At 34.6% G+C, this 25,791-nt stretch overlaps 1 protein-coding gene across 1 annotated transcript in view; it reads right to left on the minus strand.

Moving 5' to 3' along the window:
- Positions 1–25,791, minus strand: part of NCKAP1 (NCK associated protein 1) — a 99,655-nt gene that overhangs the window by 1,621 nt on the left and 72,243 nt on the right. The window contains exons 24-30 of the mRNA XM_045806268.2: positions 14,911–15,004; positions 8,147–8,229; positions 7,663–7,743; positions 3,363–3,456; positions 1,437–1,553; positions 741–850; positions 298–387 (exon numbers count right to left, since the gene is read on the minus strand). Coding sequence (XP_045662224.1) covers positions 298–387; positions 741–850; positions 1,437–1,553; positions 3,363–3,456; positions 7,663–7,743; positions 8,147–8,229; positions 14,911–15,004 — 669 coding nt within the window. The remainder of the gene's footprint in view (positions 1–297; positions 388–740; positions 851–1,436; positions 1,554–3,362; positions 3,457–7,662; positions 7,744–8,146; positions 8,230–14,910; positions 15,005–25,791) is intronic.

Genomic DNA, 25,791 nt, shown 5'->3' on the forward strand with positions numbered 1-25,791 from the left:
AAACAGAAGGTTTAAGTGCTTCCCAGCTGTTTGAAAAACTATTCATAAAAGAATATCCTATAGGAAATGCTAATCTTTTATTTTGTTGTTTTCTGATATGATTACCATATGGTAAGATGCAAGTAATGTTAGTCTTTCCAGCGATGTTTAGAAAGTGTGTGGCTTGAGTGGACTGAACAGAAGGGATCAAAAAAGTACTTCAGCTCTAATTGTTATTTAATCACTAAATGCCAAGAAAAGACTATCAGGAATAACTGGAACTTCCTTCTTGTTAATAAAAAATAAAATGAGACTTACCATATCTAGCAGTAAATAAACAGATTCTCTATTTCTTGTTGTTGTTTTATCTGTCTCCTGGCCAATTTTCAGTAGACTGGATGATGCAAGCTTAAAAGAATATAGACATTTTAAGAAAGTTTTAATGAAATGTTCACAAGTTACTTATTTTCAGTATGCTTCAACATTTCAGTCATTCATTGCCTATATAATAAGATAATGGGCAAAATTCCAGGCAGTCCAAATATGAGCTTAGGAAAAAAGATCATCTTGCAGAGCCCTAGAAATGAGAGATTTCTAAGGGAAAAAATTCTAACCAGCTCCTTGATTTTAATGCCTGCCTTTACCTGGTCCTCCTTCCAGAGGAAAAAAAAAAAAAGAGAATTGGTTCTGTTAAATCTGATAGTTATCATTTTAATTTTCCTTATAAAACATCATGAGTTTTGCTATTTGATTATACGTACCGCCAGAAATTCTTTAAGACGGTCTTCAATGCTTCCTTTGTGAATTGTAAACAAAGCTGCAGCAATCTGGTTGATGGCCTTGGCCAAGCAATGTATGTTGTTGCAGTGCCCTGAGAAAGTGTAAATAGGGTTTGTGGTTTCTGCATGACCCCAAATTCAAGTAATACATAAATATCAAGTCTTTAATCACTTCAAAATCTACATAGTGACATTTATATTAAGAGTTGAAAGACTGCCTGCCTTGCTCTCCTTTCATTTTTATGAGGACTAGTGCTTTTAAAAATATAATAGCAAAAAAGCAACAAATGATGACGTCTGTATTAAACAGGCAAATTTTCAAAAAAATCCCTAAGAGAAATCATACATCAATTTTATACTGTCTCTATTAAAAAAGAAGTTCTTAGCTGCTTTACAAACATTTTGTCATTCAATATTTAAAATAATCTTAAAAGTTGGACACTCCTTCACCATCCCCTGCCACACACATTCAGGCACCCAAAAGCTCACACGTACACGTTTCACGTATCAGGAAACCGGTGCTTTGAAAAAGAAAAATCAACTATTCAAGGTTATAAAGCTAGTAAGTGGCTAGTAAGTTAACCCATGTTCTATTATAAATGAACATTAATTACTTGAAAAGTATCTATTTTATCAAAACTCATGACTTTCATTGCGAAAGCAATTTTAAGCCATTACCTTCTATAGCAGGGCTATACTGAGACATCACGTTACTAGCCAATGTTGGCAAAGAAACTGCCACAAAGACCATAAGGAGGCAGGCAATTTTATATTCTTCTTCCGGACTTATGTTTTCTAAGGGAGAAAATTAAAAATAAAACCAAGGTATTTCTTCAAGATTAGTTAAGAGTTACCAATGTAAACCAGAAAATGTAAATTTCAATTTTTATATAAAGTATATCTGAGCTTCTACAGAACTAATCACAACTTTGTTACAAGTGATATAGAAGTAACATACATTTTTATTGGCTATTATCAACTACCCAAGCATATTTCGAGGACCTCTAAAAAAACAGTAAGGCAAAAAAATCTTTTTCAATTGTAAGATTATAGGGCAAAAAAAAAAAATTAGGATAAGTGGAATCCTAAAATGTCCTAACTAAAAACTGATGATAAATTATTATTTTAAAAGAATATTCTGTATACTAGTTTAGAAAATTTATTACCTCATAAATTACCCTGTAAAATCAGCCAAAAAAAAAATTCTTACATTTTTTTCTAAAACAGATATAAATGTGATTTGAAGTTTACTATTAGTATTTAAAAGATATAAATATGGAAAGTGGACTAGATTTCCAACCTCTCCATTTTAGAAGACAGAAGGAACCAGTCATAAATGAAAATAACTAGCACTGTCCTAAGTCTTTTAAGACATAATCCTTTCTAAAATATTTATTATAATGTGTACTAAAATTGTAGGTTACCTAGGCACTTGAATCTGGTACCTGGGAAATTCTAGTTATTCTATTCACCCCACCACATATATGTAAGAACTGAACATAAAAGCCAAAATATGTTTTAAAAATTTGGCTATGAAAAAAATATAGCTGCAGCCAAAGGAGTAATAGTGGCAATTACCCATGTGACTATAATTAACATATTGCATGAATGATGAAGCAAAAGGCAATGTTAAAAAACAAAACAAAACAAAACAAAAAAAACCCACAACTGATGAACCCAGGCAAACATGCTAGGGTACAAGGGGACAGGGATGGTCATTTTAGTATCAGAAAGAGATAAAATGTTATTTACTTTATAGACAAATCTAGAAATATCTAGAGCATTCTGGGTATTTCAAAGAGCTGGTTTTAAAATCTTTTAAATGTTTAATATGACACAATGATGCACTGACTCTACGATAAATAGCTCTAGTCCAGTAAAAATAGGACACCCTTTTCTAAATACCAATTTTGCTACCTACTGGACCATCTCCATCAGTATACAAATTCTGTGACTCTCTCACCTGAAAAAAATCTTTCTCTTGATTTTATTCCTGCCTCTAGCTACTGTAATTTCATTTCTTTGTTCCCCTTTACAGTAAAACTCTTTGCGTTGTTTTATATTTATTATTTCCAATTCTTTTTATCCTATTCTCTCTTAACCCCCGTTACTCAGCCTTTTGCTCCAAAAATTCCACTGCCACTGCTCTTAGTAGCAATACCCATTAATTCTACAAAGTTGATCATTCCCTCTCCACTTTGCTGGAAGCTCCTCTTTCCTAGTTTTTCTTCTCCTTCATCCATCCTTCTTTCTCATTTCTTTTTTGGTAGTTCCTCTTCTTCTCTCTGAATTCTTAAAGTTGAAAGTGTCCTAAGGCTCAGACCCTGATCCTCTTTCTTCTGCATCTTTGTTAACTAACCTTAGAAATTCCATCTAGTCCTATGGCTTAAATACTGTCTATCTGAGGACTACACTATAACATAAGCTCCAGAAGACAGGGACTTTTGTCCTCTTTGCATTGCTCTATTCCAACTACAAAAAAAAAAAAAAAAAAAAGCAAGTTTGACATTAAGTAGGCATTTGAATAAATAAGTACCACACCTGTATCTGTGTTGCCCTGGTAATTTTAACTAAGACTAATATATATTTACTAATGCATTTTACCTGATTTTTGTGAGGAGAGAGCTACCACCAAGGCAGGATCAATCTCACAAGGTAATCCAGCAGCTGATGATAACTCATACACATTCATTGCAACCTGATAGAATATATAAGAATTACAGAGTAAGAAATATTTTAGCAAATTTCTAAGAAATCTCACTCTAGTAAGAAAAGATATACTGTTTAAATTAGAATCTACCTATAAGAACACTAGAGAATTTCAAAACTTGGCTGAAACAGGAACCACAACACAACTAGCCTACAATGATAAATTGAGTTATTACTTCATGATGTGCTGCTTGTTAGAACTTCCTACTGTTAGGCCAAAGAAAATTAGTATATTCTCTGTGGCAAACGCCAATAAAATCATGCTAACGGTATTTTTCTTGGTAGCATGGATATAAAATATCAAACCAAAAGAGATGAATAAATGAACAAAAGTGAATCAAAATTGCTGAACTTATATTCACATTCATACTTATTTAATGAAAAATGTGGTTGTTCAATGACTCATCATATCATAGCTATAAATATGGTAAGTTACTTATAATAGACTTTTTTTTAAAGCAAGCTCTATGCCCAAACATGGGCCTTGAACTCACCATCCAGATATCAAGAGTTGCATGCCCTACTGACTGAGCCATCCAGGTGCCCCATAATAGATTTTTAAGGAATACAGTTTTAAAGCCTGATAATGGAATTTCTAATGACTAAAATAATTCTTCCTGGTATCACATTTAGAGTTCAAGTATTTATGATATTCTGACTGCTCAATACTTCAGTTAAAAACCACCTATGTAGCTGGTTATCTCTGATATTGCTACCAAAAAAAACTCAGTACAAAATATGAAGTAAAACTGTATCTTAAAATAAATGGTAACTGCCATGGTTTAAGTCCTAGAAAAACATTTTTTGGGGGTGGGGCACCTAGGTGGCTCAGTCGGTTAAGTGTCCTACTCTTGATTTTGGCTCAGGTCATGATCTCAGGGTCGTGAGATCAAGCCTCACAGTCAGCATCAAGTCTGCTTGAGATTCTCTCCCTCTCCCTTTGCCCCTTCCTCTGCTCATGCATGCACTCAATCTTTAAAAAAAAGAGGAAAAACATCTTTTTTTAAGTGACCCATTACTCCACACACAAAAATTAACTCAAAATGGATCATAAACCTAAACATTAAGAGCTAAAATTATAAAATTCTTAGAAGGAAATGTAGGTATAAATCTTTATGACTTGGGTAAGGCAATGGTTTCTTAGATAGGGCACCAAAAGGAGAGGCAACCAAAGAAAAAATAATAGTCCACAAACTGGACTTCATCAAAACTAAAAATTTTTGTGCCACAGAGGACATTATTACGAAAATGAAAAAACCACCCACAAAATTAGAGAGATTTGCAAATTACGTATCTGTTAATGGACTTGTATCCAGAATATATAATGAACACTTACAACTCAAAATTTAAAAGGCAAACAATCCAAGCAAAAAAATGAGCAGAGGATATGAATAGAAATTTTTCCAAAGAAGATACACAAATAGTCAATAAGCACATGAAAAGGTATTCAGCATTCATTTCAGGAAAATGTATAACAAAACAGTAAGATACCATTTCATACATACTAGCATGGCTATAATTAAGAAGACAACAACAAATATCGACAGGATATGGAAAAACTGAAACCTTCATTCATTGCTGCTGGGAATGCAAAATGGTATAACTACTTCAAAAACAATCTGGCAGTTTCTCAAAAGGTTAAACATAGAGTTTCCATATGACCCAGCAATTCGACTCCTGGCATATATTGAAGAGAAAGGAAAGCATATGTCCACACAAAAAGTTCTATATGGATATCCACCATAGCGTTATTTATAATAGCCAAAAAGTGAAAACCTAGATGTCCATCAACTGATGAAAGGATAAATAAAATGTGGTATATCCATGTAATGGAATACTATTCAGCAATAAAAAATGAAGTACTGATACATGCTACAACACGAATAAACCTTGAAAACATTATGCTAAGTAAAAGAAGCCAGTACCAAAAGCCTACATATTGTATGATTCATACTAAATGTCAAGAATAGGCAAACTTGGGGCGCCCATATAGCTCGCTGTGTTGGGTGCCTGAGTCTTGGTTTCAGCTCAGGTCGTGATCTACTGGGTTGTGGGATCGAGCCCCATGCAGGGCTCCATGCTCAGCAGGGAATCTGCTTGAGGATGCGCTCCCTCTGCCCCTCCCCCTACACGTTCGTGCATGCCCACCTTCTCTTAAACGAATAAATACATCCTAAAAAAAAAAAAAAAGAAAAAAGAAAAAAGCAAGAAAGAAAGAGAATAGGTAAAAAGAGACAGAAGGTAGATTAGTGGTTGCCTAGGGCTGGGGACTGAGAAGAATTCCAGAATAACCGCTAATGGGCACAAGGCTTCCAACTGGGATGATGACAATATTCTAAAATTGGGTGGGGTGATAGCTGCACAACTCTGTGACTACACTTAGATCCAGTGAATTGTATACTTCAAATGAGTACATTTCAAGATAACTGAATTATATCTCAAGAAAGCTATTAAAAAATATATATTTGGAGAACTGGTGGTTGCCAGAGCAGAGGGGGAATGGGCAAACAGGTGAAGGGAATTAAGAGGTACAAACTTCCAGATATAAAATAAGTCACATGAATGAAAAGTACAGCATAGTCAAAAACATTTTAAGTAGTACATTGTCTTATGTAGTACAACATTCTAGGAACTTTGTATGGTGACAGATGGTAGCTATACTTATCATGGTGAGCATTTCATAATGTGTATAAATGTTGAGTCACTATGTTGTACACCTGAAACTAGTATAATATTGTATGACAACTATACTTCAATTAAAAATAAATTAATTTTAAAAATACATGTTTGAGTTTTTAAAAAATATTAAAAAAATATTAAGTTCTGTTGAAAGTTTGCCAAAAACTAAACATAATTAAGTCGGGTGCTGAAACAACTGGATGGTTGCTCAGAATATTCTCATAATCCACACACCAGTGTATTTTCAAGGAATGATTCTTCTTTAATGTTCTCTTAACTCTTTTTTCTACAGTGTTTCCATTTAACAGTTTTGCACTAATCACACATGGTTTTCAATCATAAAATCACAGGACAATCATTAATCCCAAATGTTTACACTATGCAAAGCACTGTGGGAGACACAGAAATAAAGAAAACAAGGCCTTCAAAATGTTTACAATCTAGCATAAATTTAAGAGAAAAAACACAATTATAATACAAGGCAGACCACATTTAACCCCTCAATGGATAAACAAAAAGTTTTCTGATAATAATAAGGAAAAAAAAAAATACTTAATTGCCTGGGGATCAAGGAATGTTTCTTAGAATACGGCAATTGAATCAGACCTTAAAAGATAAGCAGGACTTCAAAAAGCAGAAAATAGAAAAGGGCAGGATTTTCAGGTACAATAAATGAGAGGATGAAACAGACAGATATGAGAATGCACATGGGAAGAACTAGTTACCTCATGAGATATATATGAAGAAAAGGGTAGAGTAAGAAAGAGAAGAGCATGGGAGAAGGATGGAACAAGCCATGGAAGATAAGCCTCAGAAAGTGAGTAGCATCAATCTGAGAAAAAGCTTGAGTGTCGTACAAAAGAGTTTAGACATAACTTTTTTCAGACAGTGCATTTCAAAACATGTGAAATAGCAAATAATCTTTCCAAGACACATGGAGGCTTAGAAAACATACATAAGAGGTCACTTACTGGATGTGTAACCACCAGTTAATTATAGCTGGGGTTAGATAAGTGAGTTGGATTTCATGATCAAAAAATTTTCAAAACAAAAATTGTAAACTCACATATGCCTACTAATGTTCTATCTTACATTTCTAAAAACAGGGTATTAAAGTTTTTTTACATTATACCCTATATTGACATTCTTTTACAAGACTTTTTAACATCAATTTAAAAAACTGATTGAATTTTACTTTACTTAAAACAAAACAACTCTTACTTCCCTGGCTTGTTTTTCCAATTCTGCTTATGACCAGGTATGAACAGCTATCAATGTAAGAATGATCGATACCAACCCATTTTACATTGCTATAGGTTATCAAGGAAGATGACCTTTCAAAATGCCTATGTAGCATTTTGGTGCTCTCAAAGATGTATTTTCAAAGGCAAGCATGCCAACTGATCACTCTAAACAGAAACTTTACAGTAGTTTAGAATTTATTAAATTTTATTTCATATGTTAACTCAAATATTTCATTTTAGAAACTGTAAAATCCAAAAAAAAGTTTTATTACCTTCATGTCAGTTTCCCTTGGAATATGATCCTTGAAATCTTCAATTGAACTTACAAGAAAAGGAATGTGGTAAGATAATACCTAGGCAGGACAACAAATAAAAATGTAGTTATTTTTAAATAGTGAACCCTAAGTTTAAACATTACCATTCAATTACTTCTAGTTTTCATAAAAATTATTTTACCTTTTCTATTTTCACAATTTTCTAAAGTACTAAGACTAGTACTTAGAAGGCCAAACTGAATATAGCCAAAATAGAAAATGCTGCAGTGAAGAGTAAAGTTGAAAAAGTAGTACAATATCCAGGCGAGCTATACCCCACCCCAATTTCAATGCCAAAATAAAAAATAAGTTTAAATAACTCTAATTTCTATATACTTGATTTTATATAACTATGAAAACTGGAGTTTTAAGAACTTTTAATTTCTGGGAAGTTAAACGGGATTATTTAACTATAGCATATGTACTTATAATGGTTTCTTACATCTCTAAGTGCTTCTTGTGCCAACGATCGGAAGGATAAAATTACACCAATTATTGTCATCCTCTTCAAGACACTGTCAACAGCTAAATTGGAAGACAAGAGAGGAGAAGAGTATGAATTCAATTCTTTCTTAACTTTGAAGAAAACTCTTAGTCATAAAATTCCCACGATCAAAAATATAACAGCAATTTGATTACAACAAATGATTAAAGAGGCAAAGGTACTGAAAGCTGACATTCAAAGTAAGGAAATTACAGTTTACTTTATATGGAGTACACACTACTCTTAGAACAGTTTAGATGGTTCACTAAAATCTTGAAATAATCACATAAGTAGCCACCTGTATAATCCTCTCAGAAATGGCAGAAGTAGGAGGAAGGAGAGAGAGACTAGAGGAGAAAGAAGAGTTGTCAAAGCAGACAGGAGTTAAATCCTCAAATGGTCCCAGAACCTGGGGATGCTAAACTCTTTAGCTGTTGAGGTCTGGAGAGTCAAGAAACAAAAAAACATGACTATTGAGATCACAAACAGTTTTGGCAAGACCAGGTTGCTGAAGACTATAAATGGATTTGATAATTTACATTTTGGTTAGGAAGCATATTCAGAAAATTATTACTATATATTCAATATTAAAATTTAGTTAACAAAATCAAGGGAGATTAGAATTGGAAGGATCAATACCTTCATATTTTAGAAAGCCAACAAACATTTACTGAACTACTCCTGATTACAGGCATAGTACTATGTAATAAGAACACAAATATAAACAGAATAATAATCTAGACCATAAGTAACAGTCTAAATGGACTGTCAAGAAAACTAAGAAAATATGACCCTATTTATATGAGACAAAAAGATACACAACTGACCCATGAACAACATGGGTTTGAACTGTGCAGGTCCACTTACACATGGATTTTGGGGGGGGGGGGTAAATACAGTACTGTAAATGTATTTTTTCTTCCTTGTAATATTCTTAATAACATTTTTTCTCTTGCTTTATTCTAAGAATACAGTATATAATACATATAACATAAAAAGTATGTTAACTATTGTTCAGCAAGGCTTCCGTAAACAGCAGGCTACCAGCAGGTAAGTTTCTGGGGAGTCAAAAATTATATGCAGATTTTTGACTGCACAGGAAGTCAGCATCCCTAAACCCCACATTGTTCAAGAGTCAACAGTATATACATACATACATACATTTGTATATATATAACAAATATCTAGAAAGATGTATAAAAAACCATTAACCATAGTTACCTTTGAGGGGTAGGAATGGAGAGAATTATTTCGACTTTCTACCTCCTGTGTGGTTTGCTTAAACCTTGACCATAGCATCTTTTATTAAAATATACTAACAGCAATAATATAAGCCAAAATGTGATAAGATTTAAAACAGTAGTGTTAACAAAATGAGGTAAGACACAAATATGCTATACCTTCCACATGAGCAGGAACCAGTCTAATCAACCAATCTTTTTATCTTTCTCTACACTTGGTGGAGTGCCTGAGACCCAGAAGACTAGAAGATGTTCAATGAAATGGTTATTCAAGAAATGAGACTATGTTACCATCCAGAAAAGGAGAGAAGAAAGAAAGGTGAAAGGAAATATTTCTCTGGGAAAATGTCATCCAAGTTGGTCATAAAGGAGAAGACAAAAGCATTCCAGGCCAGGGAACAAAACAAAAGGGAATCTAGAAAAAGGAATGGCAGAAAATAAGGTGAATAATCAGAAAATGTAGTGTGGTATAATCATATATCTTCCAAGGGATGATAACCAGAATTTAATCAAATAATTTTGCCAGAACTATATCCTACAACCTCCTCTTAAATATATATAACAATAATGACACAATAAAAGTTCTGAGAAACTTCATGGTAAGAAATGTTTAACTTATCATTAATGGATTATTTGCCATACCTTTTTAAGCACTGGCACCTCCTCTAATCCCCCATAATTTCTATTAACATCCTGCTATGGTCTGAATGTTTATGTCCCTACAAAATTCATGTATTAAAAACTTAAGCCCCGAAAGCTGGTATTAGGAGATGGGGCCTCAAGCCATGAGGGTGAAGTCTCATGAATTTGATTACTGACTTATAGAGGCTTCAGAGAGAACCCTAACCATTTCAGTCATGTGAAAATGTAATGACAAGTCTGCGACTCTGAAGAGGGCCCTCACCCAACCATGCCAGCACCATGATCTTGAACTTCCAGCCTCTAGAACAATGAGAAATAAATTTCTGTTGTTTATAAACTACCCAATCTGTGATATCTTGTTGTAGCAGCCCAAACAGACTAACACACATCCCAGGGAACTAACACTAGAGCAGAGACTATGTGGATCTCAGGCCAGGCAAGCAAAAAGTTATGGGGGGAAAAGAGGAGAAAACAATGGCTGGATATGAGGTTATCCAAATAATGGCTTTTGAATGACATGCTAAGGAGTTTTAGACTATCCTCTAATCAAGGAGGGCGTAGTTCAGGGTTTTTTAAATATAAAGAGTGATATGAAAAGAAATCTTTAGAAATATAACTCTAAATGTGGGAGAGGGGTTAGAAAGTGAAGACTGAACACAGCAGGAAGCCAAGATTGTAGTTTACGAAATAATGACAGTCTTAAATGAGAACCATGGAATAAAAGGAATAGATTTAGGCATCACATTTAAGAGGTAGGATCTGCAGCAGGAGTTACAAGCTCAATATCTATAGCAGGTAACATAAAATAGTGAAGCAGACTAAGTGAAAGACAGCAGAGTGAGGGGGAAAAACTGTAGAAAAACATTTCTAAAGGAGGCAACTGCTACTTAGCTCCAGTCAATCACTGCCATGTGGCAAAATACTACCCAGGATTTGGGGGGAGGGAGAGCCAAACGTTTGGATATTTATGCAAAATCTTCCATTTTTAAAATAATGATCAAAAAACATTTTTTTTTAATTTAATGGAGCATAGAGCCAAAAAAATTACGTCTTTGGGCCAAACATGACCCACCAATTTGCAAACTCTGATCTGAAGACACAGCTACTAGATATGGAATGTGATGACAGGAAAAGTCAGACAGCATACCCGTTTCCCTTTGAGAATCACTGGGTGAATGGCATGGGAGGTGATATAATGGTCAATAACAGAAGAATATCAGACTTTTTCTCCCCACCATTTATACTTCCCATCAGAGGAATATCCTATTCCAGAGATGCTGCAAAGTATCTGTGGATCATACAGCTGTAGATACCTAACCATGTTTCTCAAACTTCAGTGCAAATCAGAATCACCTGCTGGGCCCCAGCAAACTGATTTAAAAATGGAGCAGAACCCTAATAATTTACATTCTAACAAACTCCTATGTGGTCCTTTTGCTTGTTGCTTCTGGTCCACAGACCACACCCTGATCAAATTAGCACTTGGTATTAAACGCCGGGAGCTCCATCCAGAGACTGAAGGCTAGGGGATGAATATTTTAAAGATACACTGATAAGTAAGACTGGATACATTTTCCCAAAAGGATTATAAAAACAATGGCTTAGGGGCACCTGGGTGGTGCAGTCCTTAAGCGTCTGCCTTCTGCTCAGGGCGTGATCCCAGCGTTTTGGGATCCAGCCCCACATCAGGCTCCTCTGCTGGAAGCCTGCTTCTCCCTCTCCCACTCCCCCTGCTTGTGTTCCCTCTCTCACTGACTCTCTCTCTCTCTCTCTCTCTCAAATAAATAAATAAATAAATAAATCTTTAAAAACAAAAAAAAACCCCAATGGCTTAAAAAAGGTAAAAGTATTGGCAAATGAAGAGAATAAATTTCAATAAAAAGGAGAATAAAAGAGATAAACACTAACAGAGAAATCAAGTAGATTAAGAGGAAAGAGGACCAGATTTTGAAAGTGCGTAGTCACTAATGATCTCTTCCAGAAAGGTTTCAGAAGTAGTATGATAGCACAGAGGAGAATGCAACTGAAATCACCAAATTTTAAAGTCCAGAATGGATGACGAAGTAAAGTCAGGAAGAAAGATAAGAAAACTGATAAGAAAACTAAAGAGATATCAATGTTTCAATGAGCTAGAACAAAAAATTTAATAGGAGTGAAAGAGTGGGAAAGCTGAAAACATGACTGATCTGAGAGTAGAGCTTCAAATTCAAGAACTTACCAGTGCAACAATTTTAGGTGATAATAACATTCAAAGTATTGCTAAAGTAAAGGTCTTTGGAGGCAACTTGTAGATTTGCAGACCGTGGCAAGGTCAGGGCAAAAGTGAATGGACTGAATTTTAAAAGGACGAATTACTATAGGAAAACTAGAAAATTAAGGTCTATAATAAGGGAGTCAATAAAGCAATAAACCTAGCCCCAAGAGACAAACTGTGAGAAAACAGGAAGAAACAGTATTAAATTTGCTCAAGTCACATAGCTAGAAAGTCCTAAAACTGAAAATTAATTCCAGATTACCTCCCAATTCAGAGCTACTTTTTTTTTTTTTAAAGATTTATTTATTTGAGAGAGAGCAAGCGAACATGAGCAGAAGGGACAGAGGGAGAGAAAATCTCAAGCAGACTCGGTGCTGAGCATAAAGCCTGACGCAGGGCTCCATCCCAAGGACTTTGAGATCATGATCTGAGCCGTAATCAAGACTCAGACGCTTAAATGACTGCACCATCTAGGTGCCTCAATTAGGGCTACTTTTGACAAATTATATGGCCTTTTAAGGGTATTAAAAAGAATATGATAATTGACTATGAAAATCAAACTGCTACAAAAGTGTATCAACCTCTGGATATGGGGTGAAGGAGGCACAAAGATGGGGATCCAAGACAAAAGAGAGTGTTCTGAAAAGTATTTCAACGGAAAGAACTGCTTTCTCCAGTCCCCTAAGTAAGCCATTCTCAAGCAGATCTTTTCTTTTTCCAAATCACAAAAAAGAATTAATAAATTCTATTTAAAGGCAAATTTGATATATATGGGCCATTAAGGATTATAGATTTTATTTTGAAAATTTACAAATTATTTGGAATTTTAACAAATTCCATTTCGTTTCAATTCCACAAATAGGAGAGTTAAGTAACAATAAACAGGCACTGAACAATGCAGTGGATTAAATGCCTTTAACCAGATGATACAGTCAAAACATTATTTACTAGTAAGAAGTTAAGTAGTTAGGCTGGTTGAGTGGTCAACTGAGTATTAAAAAATAGGAGAAACATGAAAAAAATAATTAAGAATAAAGAAAACAAGACCGATAAATGTAAGCATGTAATAAAACAATGAACAAAAGAGATCAGGTAAAAATTTAAAAAACAATTTCCTACTAAGTATTTATTCATACTCTACCTCCCTAGAATACTACCAAATCAGTATTTTCATTTTTATCATTTTAATTTCATTTTTTAAAGTACCGTACAGTAAACCTGACCTTCTTTCCTTCGGTATACAGCTCTAGGAAAAAATTTTAGTATGTGTAGATTGGCGTAACCACCATCGCCACTGTGGTGAACAGTTTCATCACTCCAAAAACTCCCTTGTTGCTTTCCCAGTTCTGGCAACAACTAATCTGTTCTATAAAGCAACCTATCATGTAGTTTAATTTTATAGTAATTTTTGTTAAATAAGTTTATATTTTTGAAGCTGGATAAGACAGCCTTATAAAGTGATTCCCTAAGTCATTTTACACTTTCAAAAATTTGATATAACTGCATAACATTTAAAAGAAAATTATCAAAGGGGAATATTATGTAAAATACGTACATTGCTTTAATTTTTTCAGTACTATTTTTTCTTTGGGAGAATAAACTCTCTGGTTTTCTCAAATGCAAAGAATATTTTATTGGTATTTCATTATTTTTTTAATGCTGGAAAGGCTAGAAAGGCTTTTAAATCAATAAGAAATGACTTCAGAATAATCTGTAATTATGTTTCAAGTACAAAAGCAAATGAAGATAAAATTAATTCAAGTGCACCTAAAATAGTTACCTGCTAAATATGCTTTCATAAATTTTTAAGATTCACTGTTATTTCACAGTATACCTCCCACAAAGAATCAATATCAAGAAGACATTAAAAACAATTTATTTTAAGTTGTAGGGCTCAGGTTTTCATACAATGACTACTAGATAGCAATAAAAAGGAACAGATTACTGATTCACATAACATAGCTGGGTGAATCTCAAAAACATACTAAGTGAAAAAAGGCAGACACAAGAGTATATACTGTGTGATTCCATTTATGTGGAGTTCTAGAACAGGCAAATTTAATCTATAATGACAGAAATCAGATCATTTTTTGTCTGGTTTGGGGGATGTCGAGAAACCGACTACAAAGGGACGTGAGGGAACTTCCTGAGGTGATGGAAGTGCTCTATGTCTTGACTGTGGTAATGGTTACCTGGATATATGCATTTGCCAAACTCCACCAAATTGTTCACTTTACGTGTGTAGATTTCATCATATGCAAACTATACCACAATAAGGTTGATTTTTAGAAAGTTACAGACTCAAAAATTAATTCTCCTTTAGTAAATTAATATAGACTTACTTGCATTAAATGAGTTTATGAACTAAATATTCATTAAATATTTGATACATGGTACTAAGACTATGGTAAAAAAAAAGGGGGGGGGGAAGTAGATAAGCCATATACTTAAAATATCCTTTGACTGCAAGTATTTTCTGCTCTTTTCATAAGCTAAGGAGTACTTATATTTATGTTTAAGCAACAGCTAAATACTGAGTATCAAGGTCTTCTTAATGCTTATAGAAAGTTTCATGAGTTACCCACATGATAATCTTTTAAAGAGTGCAGCCATCTGGTCTGGTTTGTCAAAGCTGGTCCTCATTTGTGTTAGCACATCAACATTCTCCACCACAAGTTTCTAAAAAAAAAAAAGAAAGAAAGAAAGAAAGAAAAAAAAAATAAAGATCCTAGGTTAGGCATAGACCACCTTGTGTTAATGAGATAAGAGCATGCTTGGAAATCATAATCCAGCAAGTAGGAAATACAATTCATGAAATCCAGATGTTCTATGCTATATACTTTTGTTGTTGGTTTAATAAAAGAATCTTAAAATTATTTACATAGGATTAATGTTTTTCTTCAATTTGCAAATTCAAGAAGGGAGGATGGTTCAGGAAAAAGCAATAAAGATAAGCAGTAGGATAAAGGATTATCTTATGCTTAGGCACAGAATAGCATCAATAATAAAAAACAGACACTGAAGTGGATATAGAGAGCAATAAATTCCAATCAAAATAAAAAGAACTTGCTGATGTTAAAGCTAGCCAAAGACAGCCTACAGTTCATCACTGGATGTATACAGAGGGAGAATAACTTTTGTACTACTTCCTATGTGTGTACTACTTCACAGGGATTATAATAGAGCAAGGTTTCCCACACAAATTATAAAATGGGAGTGTTAACTATCTACCTTCTCTTTCAGAGACCCCTGAAAAAAAGGAAGAGAAGGAAGAGATAAAAATAAGGGAAGGGAGTAAAGAATAGCTATTCAAGGAAAATATAACTCATTAAAGAACGTTTTTCTTAAAAGGCTCTTTGGAAAAGTAATTTAGTTTGAAATTAGAATGAAAACAAATATAATTAATTTGATTCTGGCAAAGATAATGTCTACATGTATGTGGAGAGCCTGGATGTAACATTTAAATATCCAGGGATAAAGCCTGGGTATATTGCAAAATACCTACAAATCTAAGCTTCATCCTTAGATATTTCATTTAGCAGGCCTGGTTGCAAAGATTTAACAGCAAGCATACTGTTAAAGTGCCATAAGGGTTTTGTAACAAACCAAAGGCTGATGATAACTGATTTAAGAAGGATGAAAACCTATACAGAAAATTTATAAAAATCAGTTTTCCTATACTAGTATGAATTTTGTTTAGGTTACTTGATATGACAGGCATACCTCAGAGATATTGCAGATTCAGTTCCAGACCACTGTAATAAAGCAAATACCGCAATAAAGCGAGTCAAATGAATTTTTTGGTTTCCCAGTGCATACAAAAAGTTATGTTGACACTATGCTCTAGTCTATAAATGTGCAACAGCAATATGTCTAAAAACTAATGCACGTACCTTAATTAAAAAATACTTTATTGCTAAAAATGCTAACCATCATCTGGGCTTTCAGTGAGTCGTAATCACTGATCACAAATCACTGTAACAAATATAATCATAATGAAAAAGCATGAAATATTGGGAGAATTACCAAAATGTGCCACAGCCATGAGCAAATACTACAAGAGAAATGGCACCAATGTGCTTGCTCGACACAGGGTTGGCCACAAACCTACAACTTGTAAAATTGTAGTATATGCAAAGTGCAGCCAAGTGAGGTATTCTTATACTTCAGATTCTTTCTCTTTACGATCCCAATCAGATACACACTTCCACACTTCCAGTTGTAGCTGTTTGCTAAACTCAAGTTCTACATTCTCTGATTAAAATGCCTGCTTCTCCTGGGGCCAATTCAGTACCTGTCCCATGCTAAAACTTGATTCAATCAACACACGCTCAAATGTTGCTCAACCCTGACAGTGCTCCTGCACCTTGAACATATACTACCACATATATCACTGACTCAGACACCACTGAGTTTTAAATGCACCATTCCCTCATGTGCCATTACGAAAAAAAAAAGAAAACTTTACAAGTAAGCTGACACAATGTTTCCAATCATATGACTTTAAGACACCTACAATTTCAGAAACATTAATACAGAATAACTGTGTTTTAGAATCAATAAATTATAGTATATGTTTAATGGTAAGGATACTATAATCACTTTTTAGCTCCCCGTACCAGGGAATTTACAAACAATCCCATTTACCTGATCTACACAAGAGAAGTGATATTCCAATTTTATAACTGAGGAAACGAAACTAAGGCTTGGAGAAATTAGGTAACTAGCCCAAAGTTATACAGATATTAAATAGTGGATTTTGGAATTTGAATTCAGATATGTCTGATTTTAAAATCCATGCTCTTAATCCCTAAAGAAATGGTTCTCCATTTTTAGAGTATTGGAACAATCTAGAGGACTTATTAATTAAAAAATACATTGCTGGGTCCCAGGGCCACAGGTTTTGATTCAGCAAATCTGAGGCAGAAGCAAAAACTGTGTATTGTTAACAAGTTCTGAGGTAATGCTGCTGCCGCTGATCTGAGGACCGTACTTTAAGAACCATTACCCTAAAGTATTTGTTTGCACATTATTGCTTAAAAAGTTAATGTCCCCACTTAAAAATTGTTTATATATTTAAATTTTTTTTCTTTTCTCCCTCAATTGCATCCTAAAACAGAGCTCTCTAAACATTTAAAGCCATTGATTAATATCACTGGCAAACGGACTATAAGCTGGAAGTAATACTAGTGAATACAAATCAGGTAAAACATATGAAGAGTACTAAAAATAAACTTGGTTTTCAGTTAATAAGAAAGTGTTAAATTCTTGGCACAATTATTTAAATTTCCTACTTCGTTTGAAAAAAAAAAAAAAGTCTTCTATGAAGAACTAGAAGAACTGATCTGTAAAATGCCAAAAATGATTCTTTTGGCAGGATTAGAAGGAGACATTGACTCAATGGGCACACCACCAAATGAAACACCTCAAGAATTTTAGTAGGAAAGAAGACTGGCTGTTTTCTTCTCCAGAGAGCAATGAACACGTTTTAGTGTGAGTATGCATGCACAGTGCTGACTATGTCTGACACATGATTTATTCACGATCATTAAATATAAAGAAGTTCTCCTTTTTTTCTGACACACAAACTTACTCTTTGAAACAAAAAGGTCCCCAAGCTAAAACAGGAACTGAAACGTCATCTTTAAGATACAAAGAAAATATGCAGCCACATATTTAGTTTATGTCAATTTAGATTAAATATAAAAAATAAAAAGAGAAAAATAAAAGCTAAGAAGTTACAGAAATGATCTTAAAAGTATTTTAATTCCCCCAAAACATTTTATGTACTAATTTCATGAAGTTCATTTATTTTTAGTAATTTCTACACCCAATGTGGGGCTCAAACTCACAACCCCGAGATCAAGAGCTGCACGCTCTTCCAAATGAACCAACCAGATGCCCCTTTATGCAAAAAGACTAAAATGCAGGGCATCTGGTTGGCTCAGTTGGTAGAGCATGTGACTCTTAATCTCAGCGTCTTGAGTTCAAGCTCCACGGTGGGCATGGAGCCTATGTGAAAAAAAAAAAGAGAGAGACTAAAATGCTACTAGAGGCATCATCATATTCTAATGTGAAGAGTGTGAGTTACAATCTCTTCAGAGGGATATTTGGCAATATTGGAAAACACTTAGATACCCGTATCTTTTGATCTACTTTCAGAAATTTTTCCTATGCTCAAGTAGGTTTGTAAACTATGTGGAAGTGCTGGTTAAATGTCGAGTATTTTACACATATGTCTAAAATTCTTCTTCCAGAAATCCACTAAAGTGAAAGGAAATGAATAAAAAAGAATAAACCTACAATAAAAAAGAAAACAATGCAGGAAACAGGCAAGACCAAATGAGAGATGTCAACAAATTTCTAGAAGATGGAAACTGAAGCAAAGAGTAAGTAAAGGTGAGAAATGTGACGAGCAAATTCCTGCAGGGGAACTACAGTATAGAAGACAAGCTGATGCATGCTCTAGGATCCAGGCAGGGCGCAGAAGTTGTAGGCAGTGGCGTACAAAGAAAGACTTGAAGATGAAAACAAGAAGGTTATTACATGTCTGTATGGGGGGTTGTTACACACCTCTCACCATCTTACGAAGTGATGCCAACAAGGACAACTCTAAAATCAGGAGCAAAAGTTGGCAGGAGGGAGGCAGGGGGCAGAAAATGACCCAAGGCAGCCAGCCAGATGTATTAAACCTCCTACTTCCACACTCCAATGATCTCCAACAGACTTCCACTCTCTAGGGGGAGGTTATATTTTTGAAAAATGATTGTAGGAATCATTTGAAACCTATGATGAAGATACCTTTCTCCAAAGAGTATTTCTTAGCTTCTGCCAAGCACTTTGGGGTATTACTAATCTAGGACCACTTTAATCCACGTTTAAGACTATAGGTTCCTTGGACAAAAAGAGCAACACCAAAAGAGCTAGATATCCTGGGGAGGGGCAAATCACTTCCAGTTCATAATTACCCTGAAGATATAACCCTTTGGGGGTATCTGTGTAAAGAGGGTAGAGAGGAATTTAAGCAGATTTCCCAATCTTCACTTTAGGCAGGCTTTGGATTTTACTACAGACCCTCCCCCCAACCCACAAGGCCACAAAACCTACATATTACTCTTACAAATGTTGCTTCTGGATCAGCAAATGTCCTTAGGTCAAAAGTGGCTTCCAGTACTAGGCTTATATCTCTGAGTTCCCACATTCTTCTTGATTTTGGCCTACCTTTTTAGCTTCTTTAAAAGCAGAATCTTTCTTTACCTCGCCAACTTTTTAAGTTGTCCTTAAGAGAAAAGATGGTCTAAATAACCTACCCTACCAATACTTGAAGCAAAAATCTAAATGTTATTTTGTTTCTATAATTTCATAAATTAGGTCATTCTAAGGAAACTTTATAGGACATTTAAAAATGCAAAACAATTAGAATCATCACTGACAGACTGAGTACTTTCGGAGATTTATCTCAATGAGATAGAATACTATACAACACATTGAACTTGTCTATATGAAACACCATTATGTTACGATCATAAGATTGCTTATGTAAGGGGCACCTGGGTGGCTAAGTCGTTAAGCATCTGCCTTTGGCTCAGGTCATGATCCCAGCGTTCTGGGATTGAGCCCTGCATCGGGCTCCCTGCTCAGCGGGAAGCCTGCTTCTCCGTCTCCCACTCCCCCTGCTCGTGTTCCCTCCCTCACTGCCTCTCTCTCTCTGTCAAATAAATAAATAAATAATCTTAAAAAAAAAAAAAAAGATTGCTTATGTAATAAAATACAAGAATACACATGGAAGTACGCCTGGATTACATCTTGGGGTTGTTAAAAGGGATCTCTAAGAAAATGGTTGTAAACTATCAGCATTACCTTGATCCCAAAACCAGATAAAGACTCCACAAAAAAACAGAACTACAGACCAATATCTTTGATGAACACATATAAAAATCCTCAACAAAACACTAGCCAAGAGATTCCAACAACACATTACAAAAAAAATCATTCACCATGATCAAGTGAGATTTATGCCCAGTATGCAAAGGTGATTCAATATTTGCAAATCAATCCATGTGGTACATCATATCAATAAGAGAAAGGATAAAAATCATATGATCATTTCAATAGATGCAAGAAAAGCATTTGACAAAGTACAACATCCATTCATGATAAAAACCCTCAACAAAGTAGGTTTAGAGGGAACATACCTCAACATAATAAAGGCCATATATGAAAAGCCCACAATGAACATCACACTCAATGAGGAAAAACTGAGAGCCTTCCCTCTAAAGTCAGGTACAAGATAAGGATGTCCACTCTCACCACTTTTTTTCAACACAGTACTGTAAGTCCTAGCCGTAGCAATCAGACAACAAAAAGAAATAAAAGGCATCCAAATTGGTAAGAAAGAAGTAAAAGTCACTATTTACAGATCACATGATAGTATATATATAGAAAACCCTAAAGACTCCACTAAAACACTACTAGAACTGATAAAAGAGTTCAATAAGGTCACAGGATAAAAAAATCAATGTAGAGAAATTTACTGCATTTCTATATATGAATTATGAAGCAGCAGTAAGAGAAATTAAGAAAACAATCCCATTTACAATTGCACCAAAAATAGTAAGATACCTAGGAATAAGCCTAACCAAAGAGGTGAAAGATCTATACTCTGAAAATTGTAAAACACTAATAAAAGAAACTGAAGACACAATGCCTGGGTGGCTCAGTCAGTTAAATATCCAACTCTTGGTTTCTGCTCAGGTCATGATCTCAGGGTCCTGGGATCAAGTCCCACACTGGGCTCCATGCTGAGTGGGGAGTCTGCTTGTCCCTCTCCCTCCACCAGCTCATGCTCACTCTCTCTCTCCCTCTCTCAAATAAATAAAATCCTTTAAAAAAAAAAAAAAGAAAAGAAATTGAAGACAACTCAAGGAAATGGAAAGACATGCCATGTTCATGGATTGAAAGAATGATGTTAAAATGTCTATAGTACCCAAAGCAATCTACGTATTTAATGCAATCCCTATCAAAATACCAACAGCATTCTTCACAGAACTAGAATAAACAATCCTAGAATTTATATGGAAACACAAAAGACCCCAAATTGCCAAAGCAATTCTGAAAAAGAAAAGCATAACTGAGGCATCACAATTTCAGACTTCAAGTTATATTACAAAGCTGTAGTGACAGAAACAGTATGGTGCTGGCAAAGAAACAGACACACAGATCAATGCAACAGAATGGAAAACCCAGAAATGAACCCACAACTATATGGTCAATTAATCTTTGACAAAGCAGGAAAGAATATCCAGTGGGAAAAAGACAATCTCTTCAACAAATGGTGTCGGGAAAACTGGATAGCAACATGTGAAAGAATAAAACTGGACCACTTTCTTACACCATACACAAAAATGAATTCAAAATGGATTAAAGACCTAAATATGAGACATGAAACAATTAAAATCCTAGAGAACACAGGCAGTCACCTCTTTGACACTGGGCATAGCAACTTCTTTCCCTTTCCTGAGGCAAGGGAAACAAAAGGAAACATAAACTATTGGGACTACATCAAAATAAAAAGAACTTCTGCACAGTGAAGGAAACAAACTGAATGGGAGAAGATATTTGCAAATGACATATCTAATAAAGGGTTAGTATCTAAAATATATAAAGAACTTATACAAACCAACACCCAAAAAACAAGCAACCCAATTAAAAATGGGTAAAAAGAGCAGACATTTCTCCAAATACATACAGACAGCCAAAGACACATGAAAAGATGCTCATCATCACTTATCATCAAGGAAATGCAAATTAAAACTATAATGAGATCTCACCTTACACCTGTCAGAATGGCTAAAACCAAAAACACAAGAAACAACAGGTGTTGGCAAGTACGTGCAGAAAGGGAAACCCTCTTGCACTGTTTGTAGGAATGCAAACTGATGCAGGCGGCCACTCTGGAAAATAGTATGGATGTTCCTTAAAAAAGTTAAAAATAGAACTACTCCATGATACAGTAATTGCACTATTAGATATTTACCCAAAAAATAAAAAAATACTAATTCAAAGGGATACATACACCACAATGTTTATAGCACCATTTTGTACAATAGCCAAATTATGGAAACAGCCTGAATATCCACTGACTGATGAATGGATAAAGAAGTTATGGTCTGGGGGCACCTGGGTGGCGCAGTCGTTAAGCATCTGCCTTCAGCTCAGGCCGTGATCCCAGTGTTCTGAGATCGAGCCCCACACCAGGCTTCTTCACTAGAAGCCTGCTTCTTCCTCTCCCACTCCCCCTGCTTGTGTTCCCTCTTTTGCTGGCTCTCTCTGTCAAATAAATAAATAAAATTAAATTAAAAAAAAAGTTATGGTCTGTGTACACACACACACACACACACACACACACACACACACACACACAAAATGGAACATTACTCAGCCACAAAAAAGAATGAAATCCTGCCATTTGCAATGATGTGGACAGAGCTAGAGAGTATGAGGCTAAGCGAAGTAAGTCAAAGAAAGACAAATACCATATGATTTCACACATACGTGGAATTTAAAAAACAAAAGAAATGAGCATGGGGAAAATGAGAGGCAAACCAAGAAACAGACTCTTAACTACTGAGAACAAACTGATGGTGACCAAGAGGGAAGGTGGGTGGGAGGACAAGTTAAATAGGTGATGGGGATTAAGGAGTGTATTGGTTGTGATGAGCATCGCCTATTGTATTAAGTGTCGAATCACTATATTGTACACCTGAAATTAGTATTACACTATATATTAACTAACTGGAATTTAAATAAAAACTTTAAAAAATAAAAATAAAATGCTAAAATCAAAAGTTTTAGAAAAAATGTTTAGTATCCTAAACCATCTTGGTTTTGGAGTATATTATATTTAATGAGAAATCCAAGCTAATTCACATCCATGCATCTCAATTATTATGAATCTAAATTCTTATACAAAAAGTTTCTTTTGTCTAGGTTTTTCACTCGTTTAATACTATCAAATATTTAAAAGAGGATCCATCCAAGAAACAACACTCTTAAGTCAGAAAATTCACTAGCATTAAAAAAAGAAGTCAACATTATTTATACTCTCATCAAAACTTTAAATTTTAATAACATTCAAGAAAAAAAAAGTCACTCCAAAATATAGACAGAAACGTTAAGACATAAGCTCCTCCCATTTCAAGAATAAGAATGTATTTGATAATAATACTTAAGGACAGAGCTAAGAGAGTTAAGTTTATAAATAAAGTATTACTAAAAGATTATGACAATATCTGAACTTAAAAGTGATCTGGAGGGGTGCCTGGTTGGCTCAGTCATTAAGCGTCTGCCTTCGGCTCAGGACGTGATCCCTGGGGGTCCTGGGATCGAGCCCCACATCGGGCTCCCTGCTCAGCGGGCAGCCTGCTTCTCCCTCTCCTGTTCCCCCTGCTGGTGTTCCCTCTCTCACTGTGTCTCTCTCTCTGTCCAATAGATAAATTAAAAAATCTTAAAAAAAAAAAAGTGATCTGGAAATAATAGACTGTATCTAACAAGATAAATTTTTTAAAGAACAACAATATGCAACACTTAGGTCTAGAGAAAAAAATGTACAAAATCTAAGATGTGGAGAGCCATGGTTCAAGGGCAATATGTGAAAAGAAAAAAAATTTATGACATGAAAATATTATGGTATAAGCTACCAAAAGTCTCAACGTAATCTTAAACTGTACTGGTAAGTATAGGATCCACAATAGGTAAGTGCACCTTCACTAATTAGATTTTTAGCTGAAGTTTATTCTTGGTTCAAGGCACTATTATCTAAGGGTGACACAAACAATTTCAATAGAATTTGCACAGAAGAGAGGGAGACTAACATGAATATATTTCACATGGGGAAGACAAAGGCAATACACTACAAAAGTTTTTAAATATGTGAAGGGTAATCCTGTCAAAGGCAATCTCTACCTCTTGATGTTAGAATGAAAACCAATCAAAAATCACTACTTAGGTATTTACTCACCATAACTAGAAATATGCAATAACTAAAAATGAAGTATTTGTTCCTGCATCAGATGTGTGGATTAGATGACTGCTTAGATCCCTTTCCTTTTTAAAAACAACATAGCACAGTAGTAGTATAAGCTTAAGCTCTAGGTCTAGATTGACTACACAAGTTCAAATTTTAGTTTCACCACTTTAAAGCATGTGAGCCCAGACAAGGTACTTAACATTTCTTGGTTTTATTTTCCTAATTTGTAAAATAGGAACAGTATCAGTTTTATGTAAGGAGCTTAGAAAAGTCCTAGGACAAAGTAAAGAGTCAAAACAGCTACCTATTTTTATTTCTGTATCCAACAAATATTTAGCAAATACCTTCTACGTGTGGACACTAATTTAGTACCAAAGTTTTAAGAGAGTTTATAACTGAGTTTTTATTCTAGTGACAATGACATAACAAATACATGACATGAAAGGTCACAAGTAAGACACACAGAAAGCTGAATAAAGAGGGGAAAAAAAGTGATGCTTGCTATTTTAGAAAGTGTGATGAAGAAAGGATATTCTGATAACAGAACATTTGAAAAATACATGAATATTATGAGAAGGAAAGCTAAGACAATAACTCAGTGAAGAGTATTTTAACAAGCAGGCCAACCAGGCTGGAGAAGTTAGGAGGTGAGGAAAGTGAAAGGCCAGATCTTATAGGGGCCACCTTCCAGTACTGTTAAAGACATTAAATGCCTTTAAACTCCCATAGATATGGATATAGGTATCTAAATAGGCTAATCTGTTTTACTACCTGACAATATTCAATCTACCACATTAAATGGCAAAGAAGCACTAAAAATACTTAACAATTCTAGAAGTACCTATTATTCAGTCTGAAATAAAAAATAGCTGGTAAAATTCTTTTCTAGAATTCAAAAAAGGAATATCTTGTCATAATTCTTTCATACTGAAAAGAACACAAGAAAGTATAATGAAAACAAGAAATTTGTCACCTAAGAAAAACAGGACAGAAAAGAGATCATGTATTTGCAGGTGAATGAGTCTAATAAACAGCAATGATATTGCTTGTAAAGAACCAAAACTGTCATTGCAATGTTTATGCATTCAAAACTATATAAAGCATACAGTTTGTATATTTAAAATCCACATTATAAAGTATCTAAAAGTTGACTTTTATACAAGAATTGTAGAACACTCTTTTGAAAAAGAACAATAAGAGGATAATGGACATGATGAATACCAAGTAATATTTTACTCAATGCTTATTGTGGGTAAAGAACTATGCTCAGTACCTAAGTGTTTGACAAGTATTACCTCATATAATTCTCTCAAAGTAAAAGGTTAGTAAGTTTAAACTTTGCCCAAAGTCAAAGCTCTTAAATGAGAGGACTGAAATTCCAGATAATTTCAATCTTTAAAGGTTTGAGTTCTTGGGGCGCCTCGGTGGCTCGGCTCAG

Source organism: Ursus americanus, chromosome 1 (assembly GCF_024610735.1).
Source record: "Ursus americanus isolate L20-20 chromosome 1, mUrsAme1.1.p, whole genome shotgun sequence".
NCBI lineage: Eukaryota > Metazoa > Chordata > Mammalia > Carnivora > Ursidae > Ursus > Ursus americanus.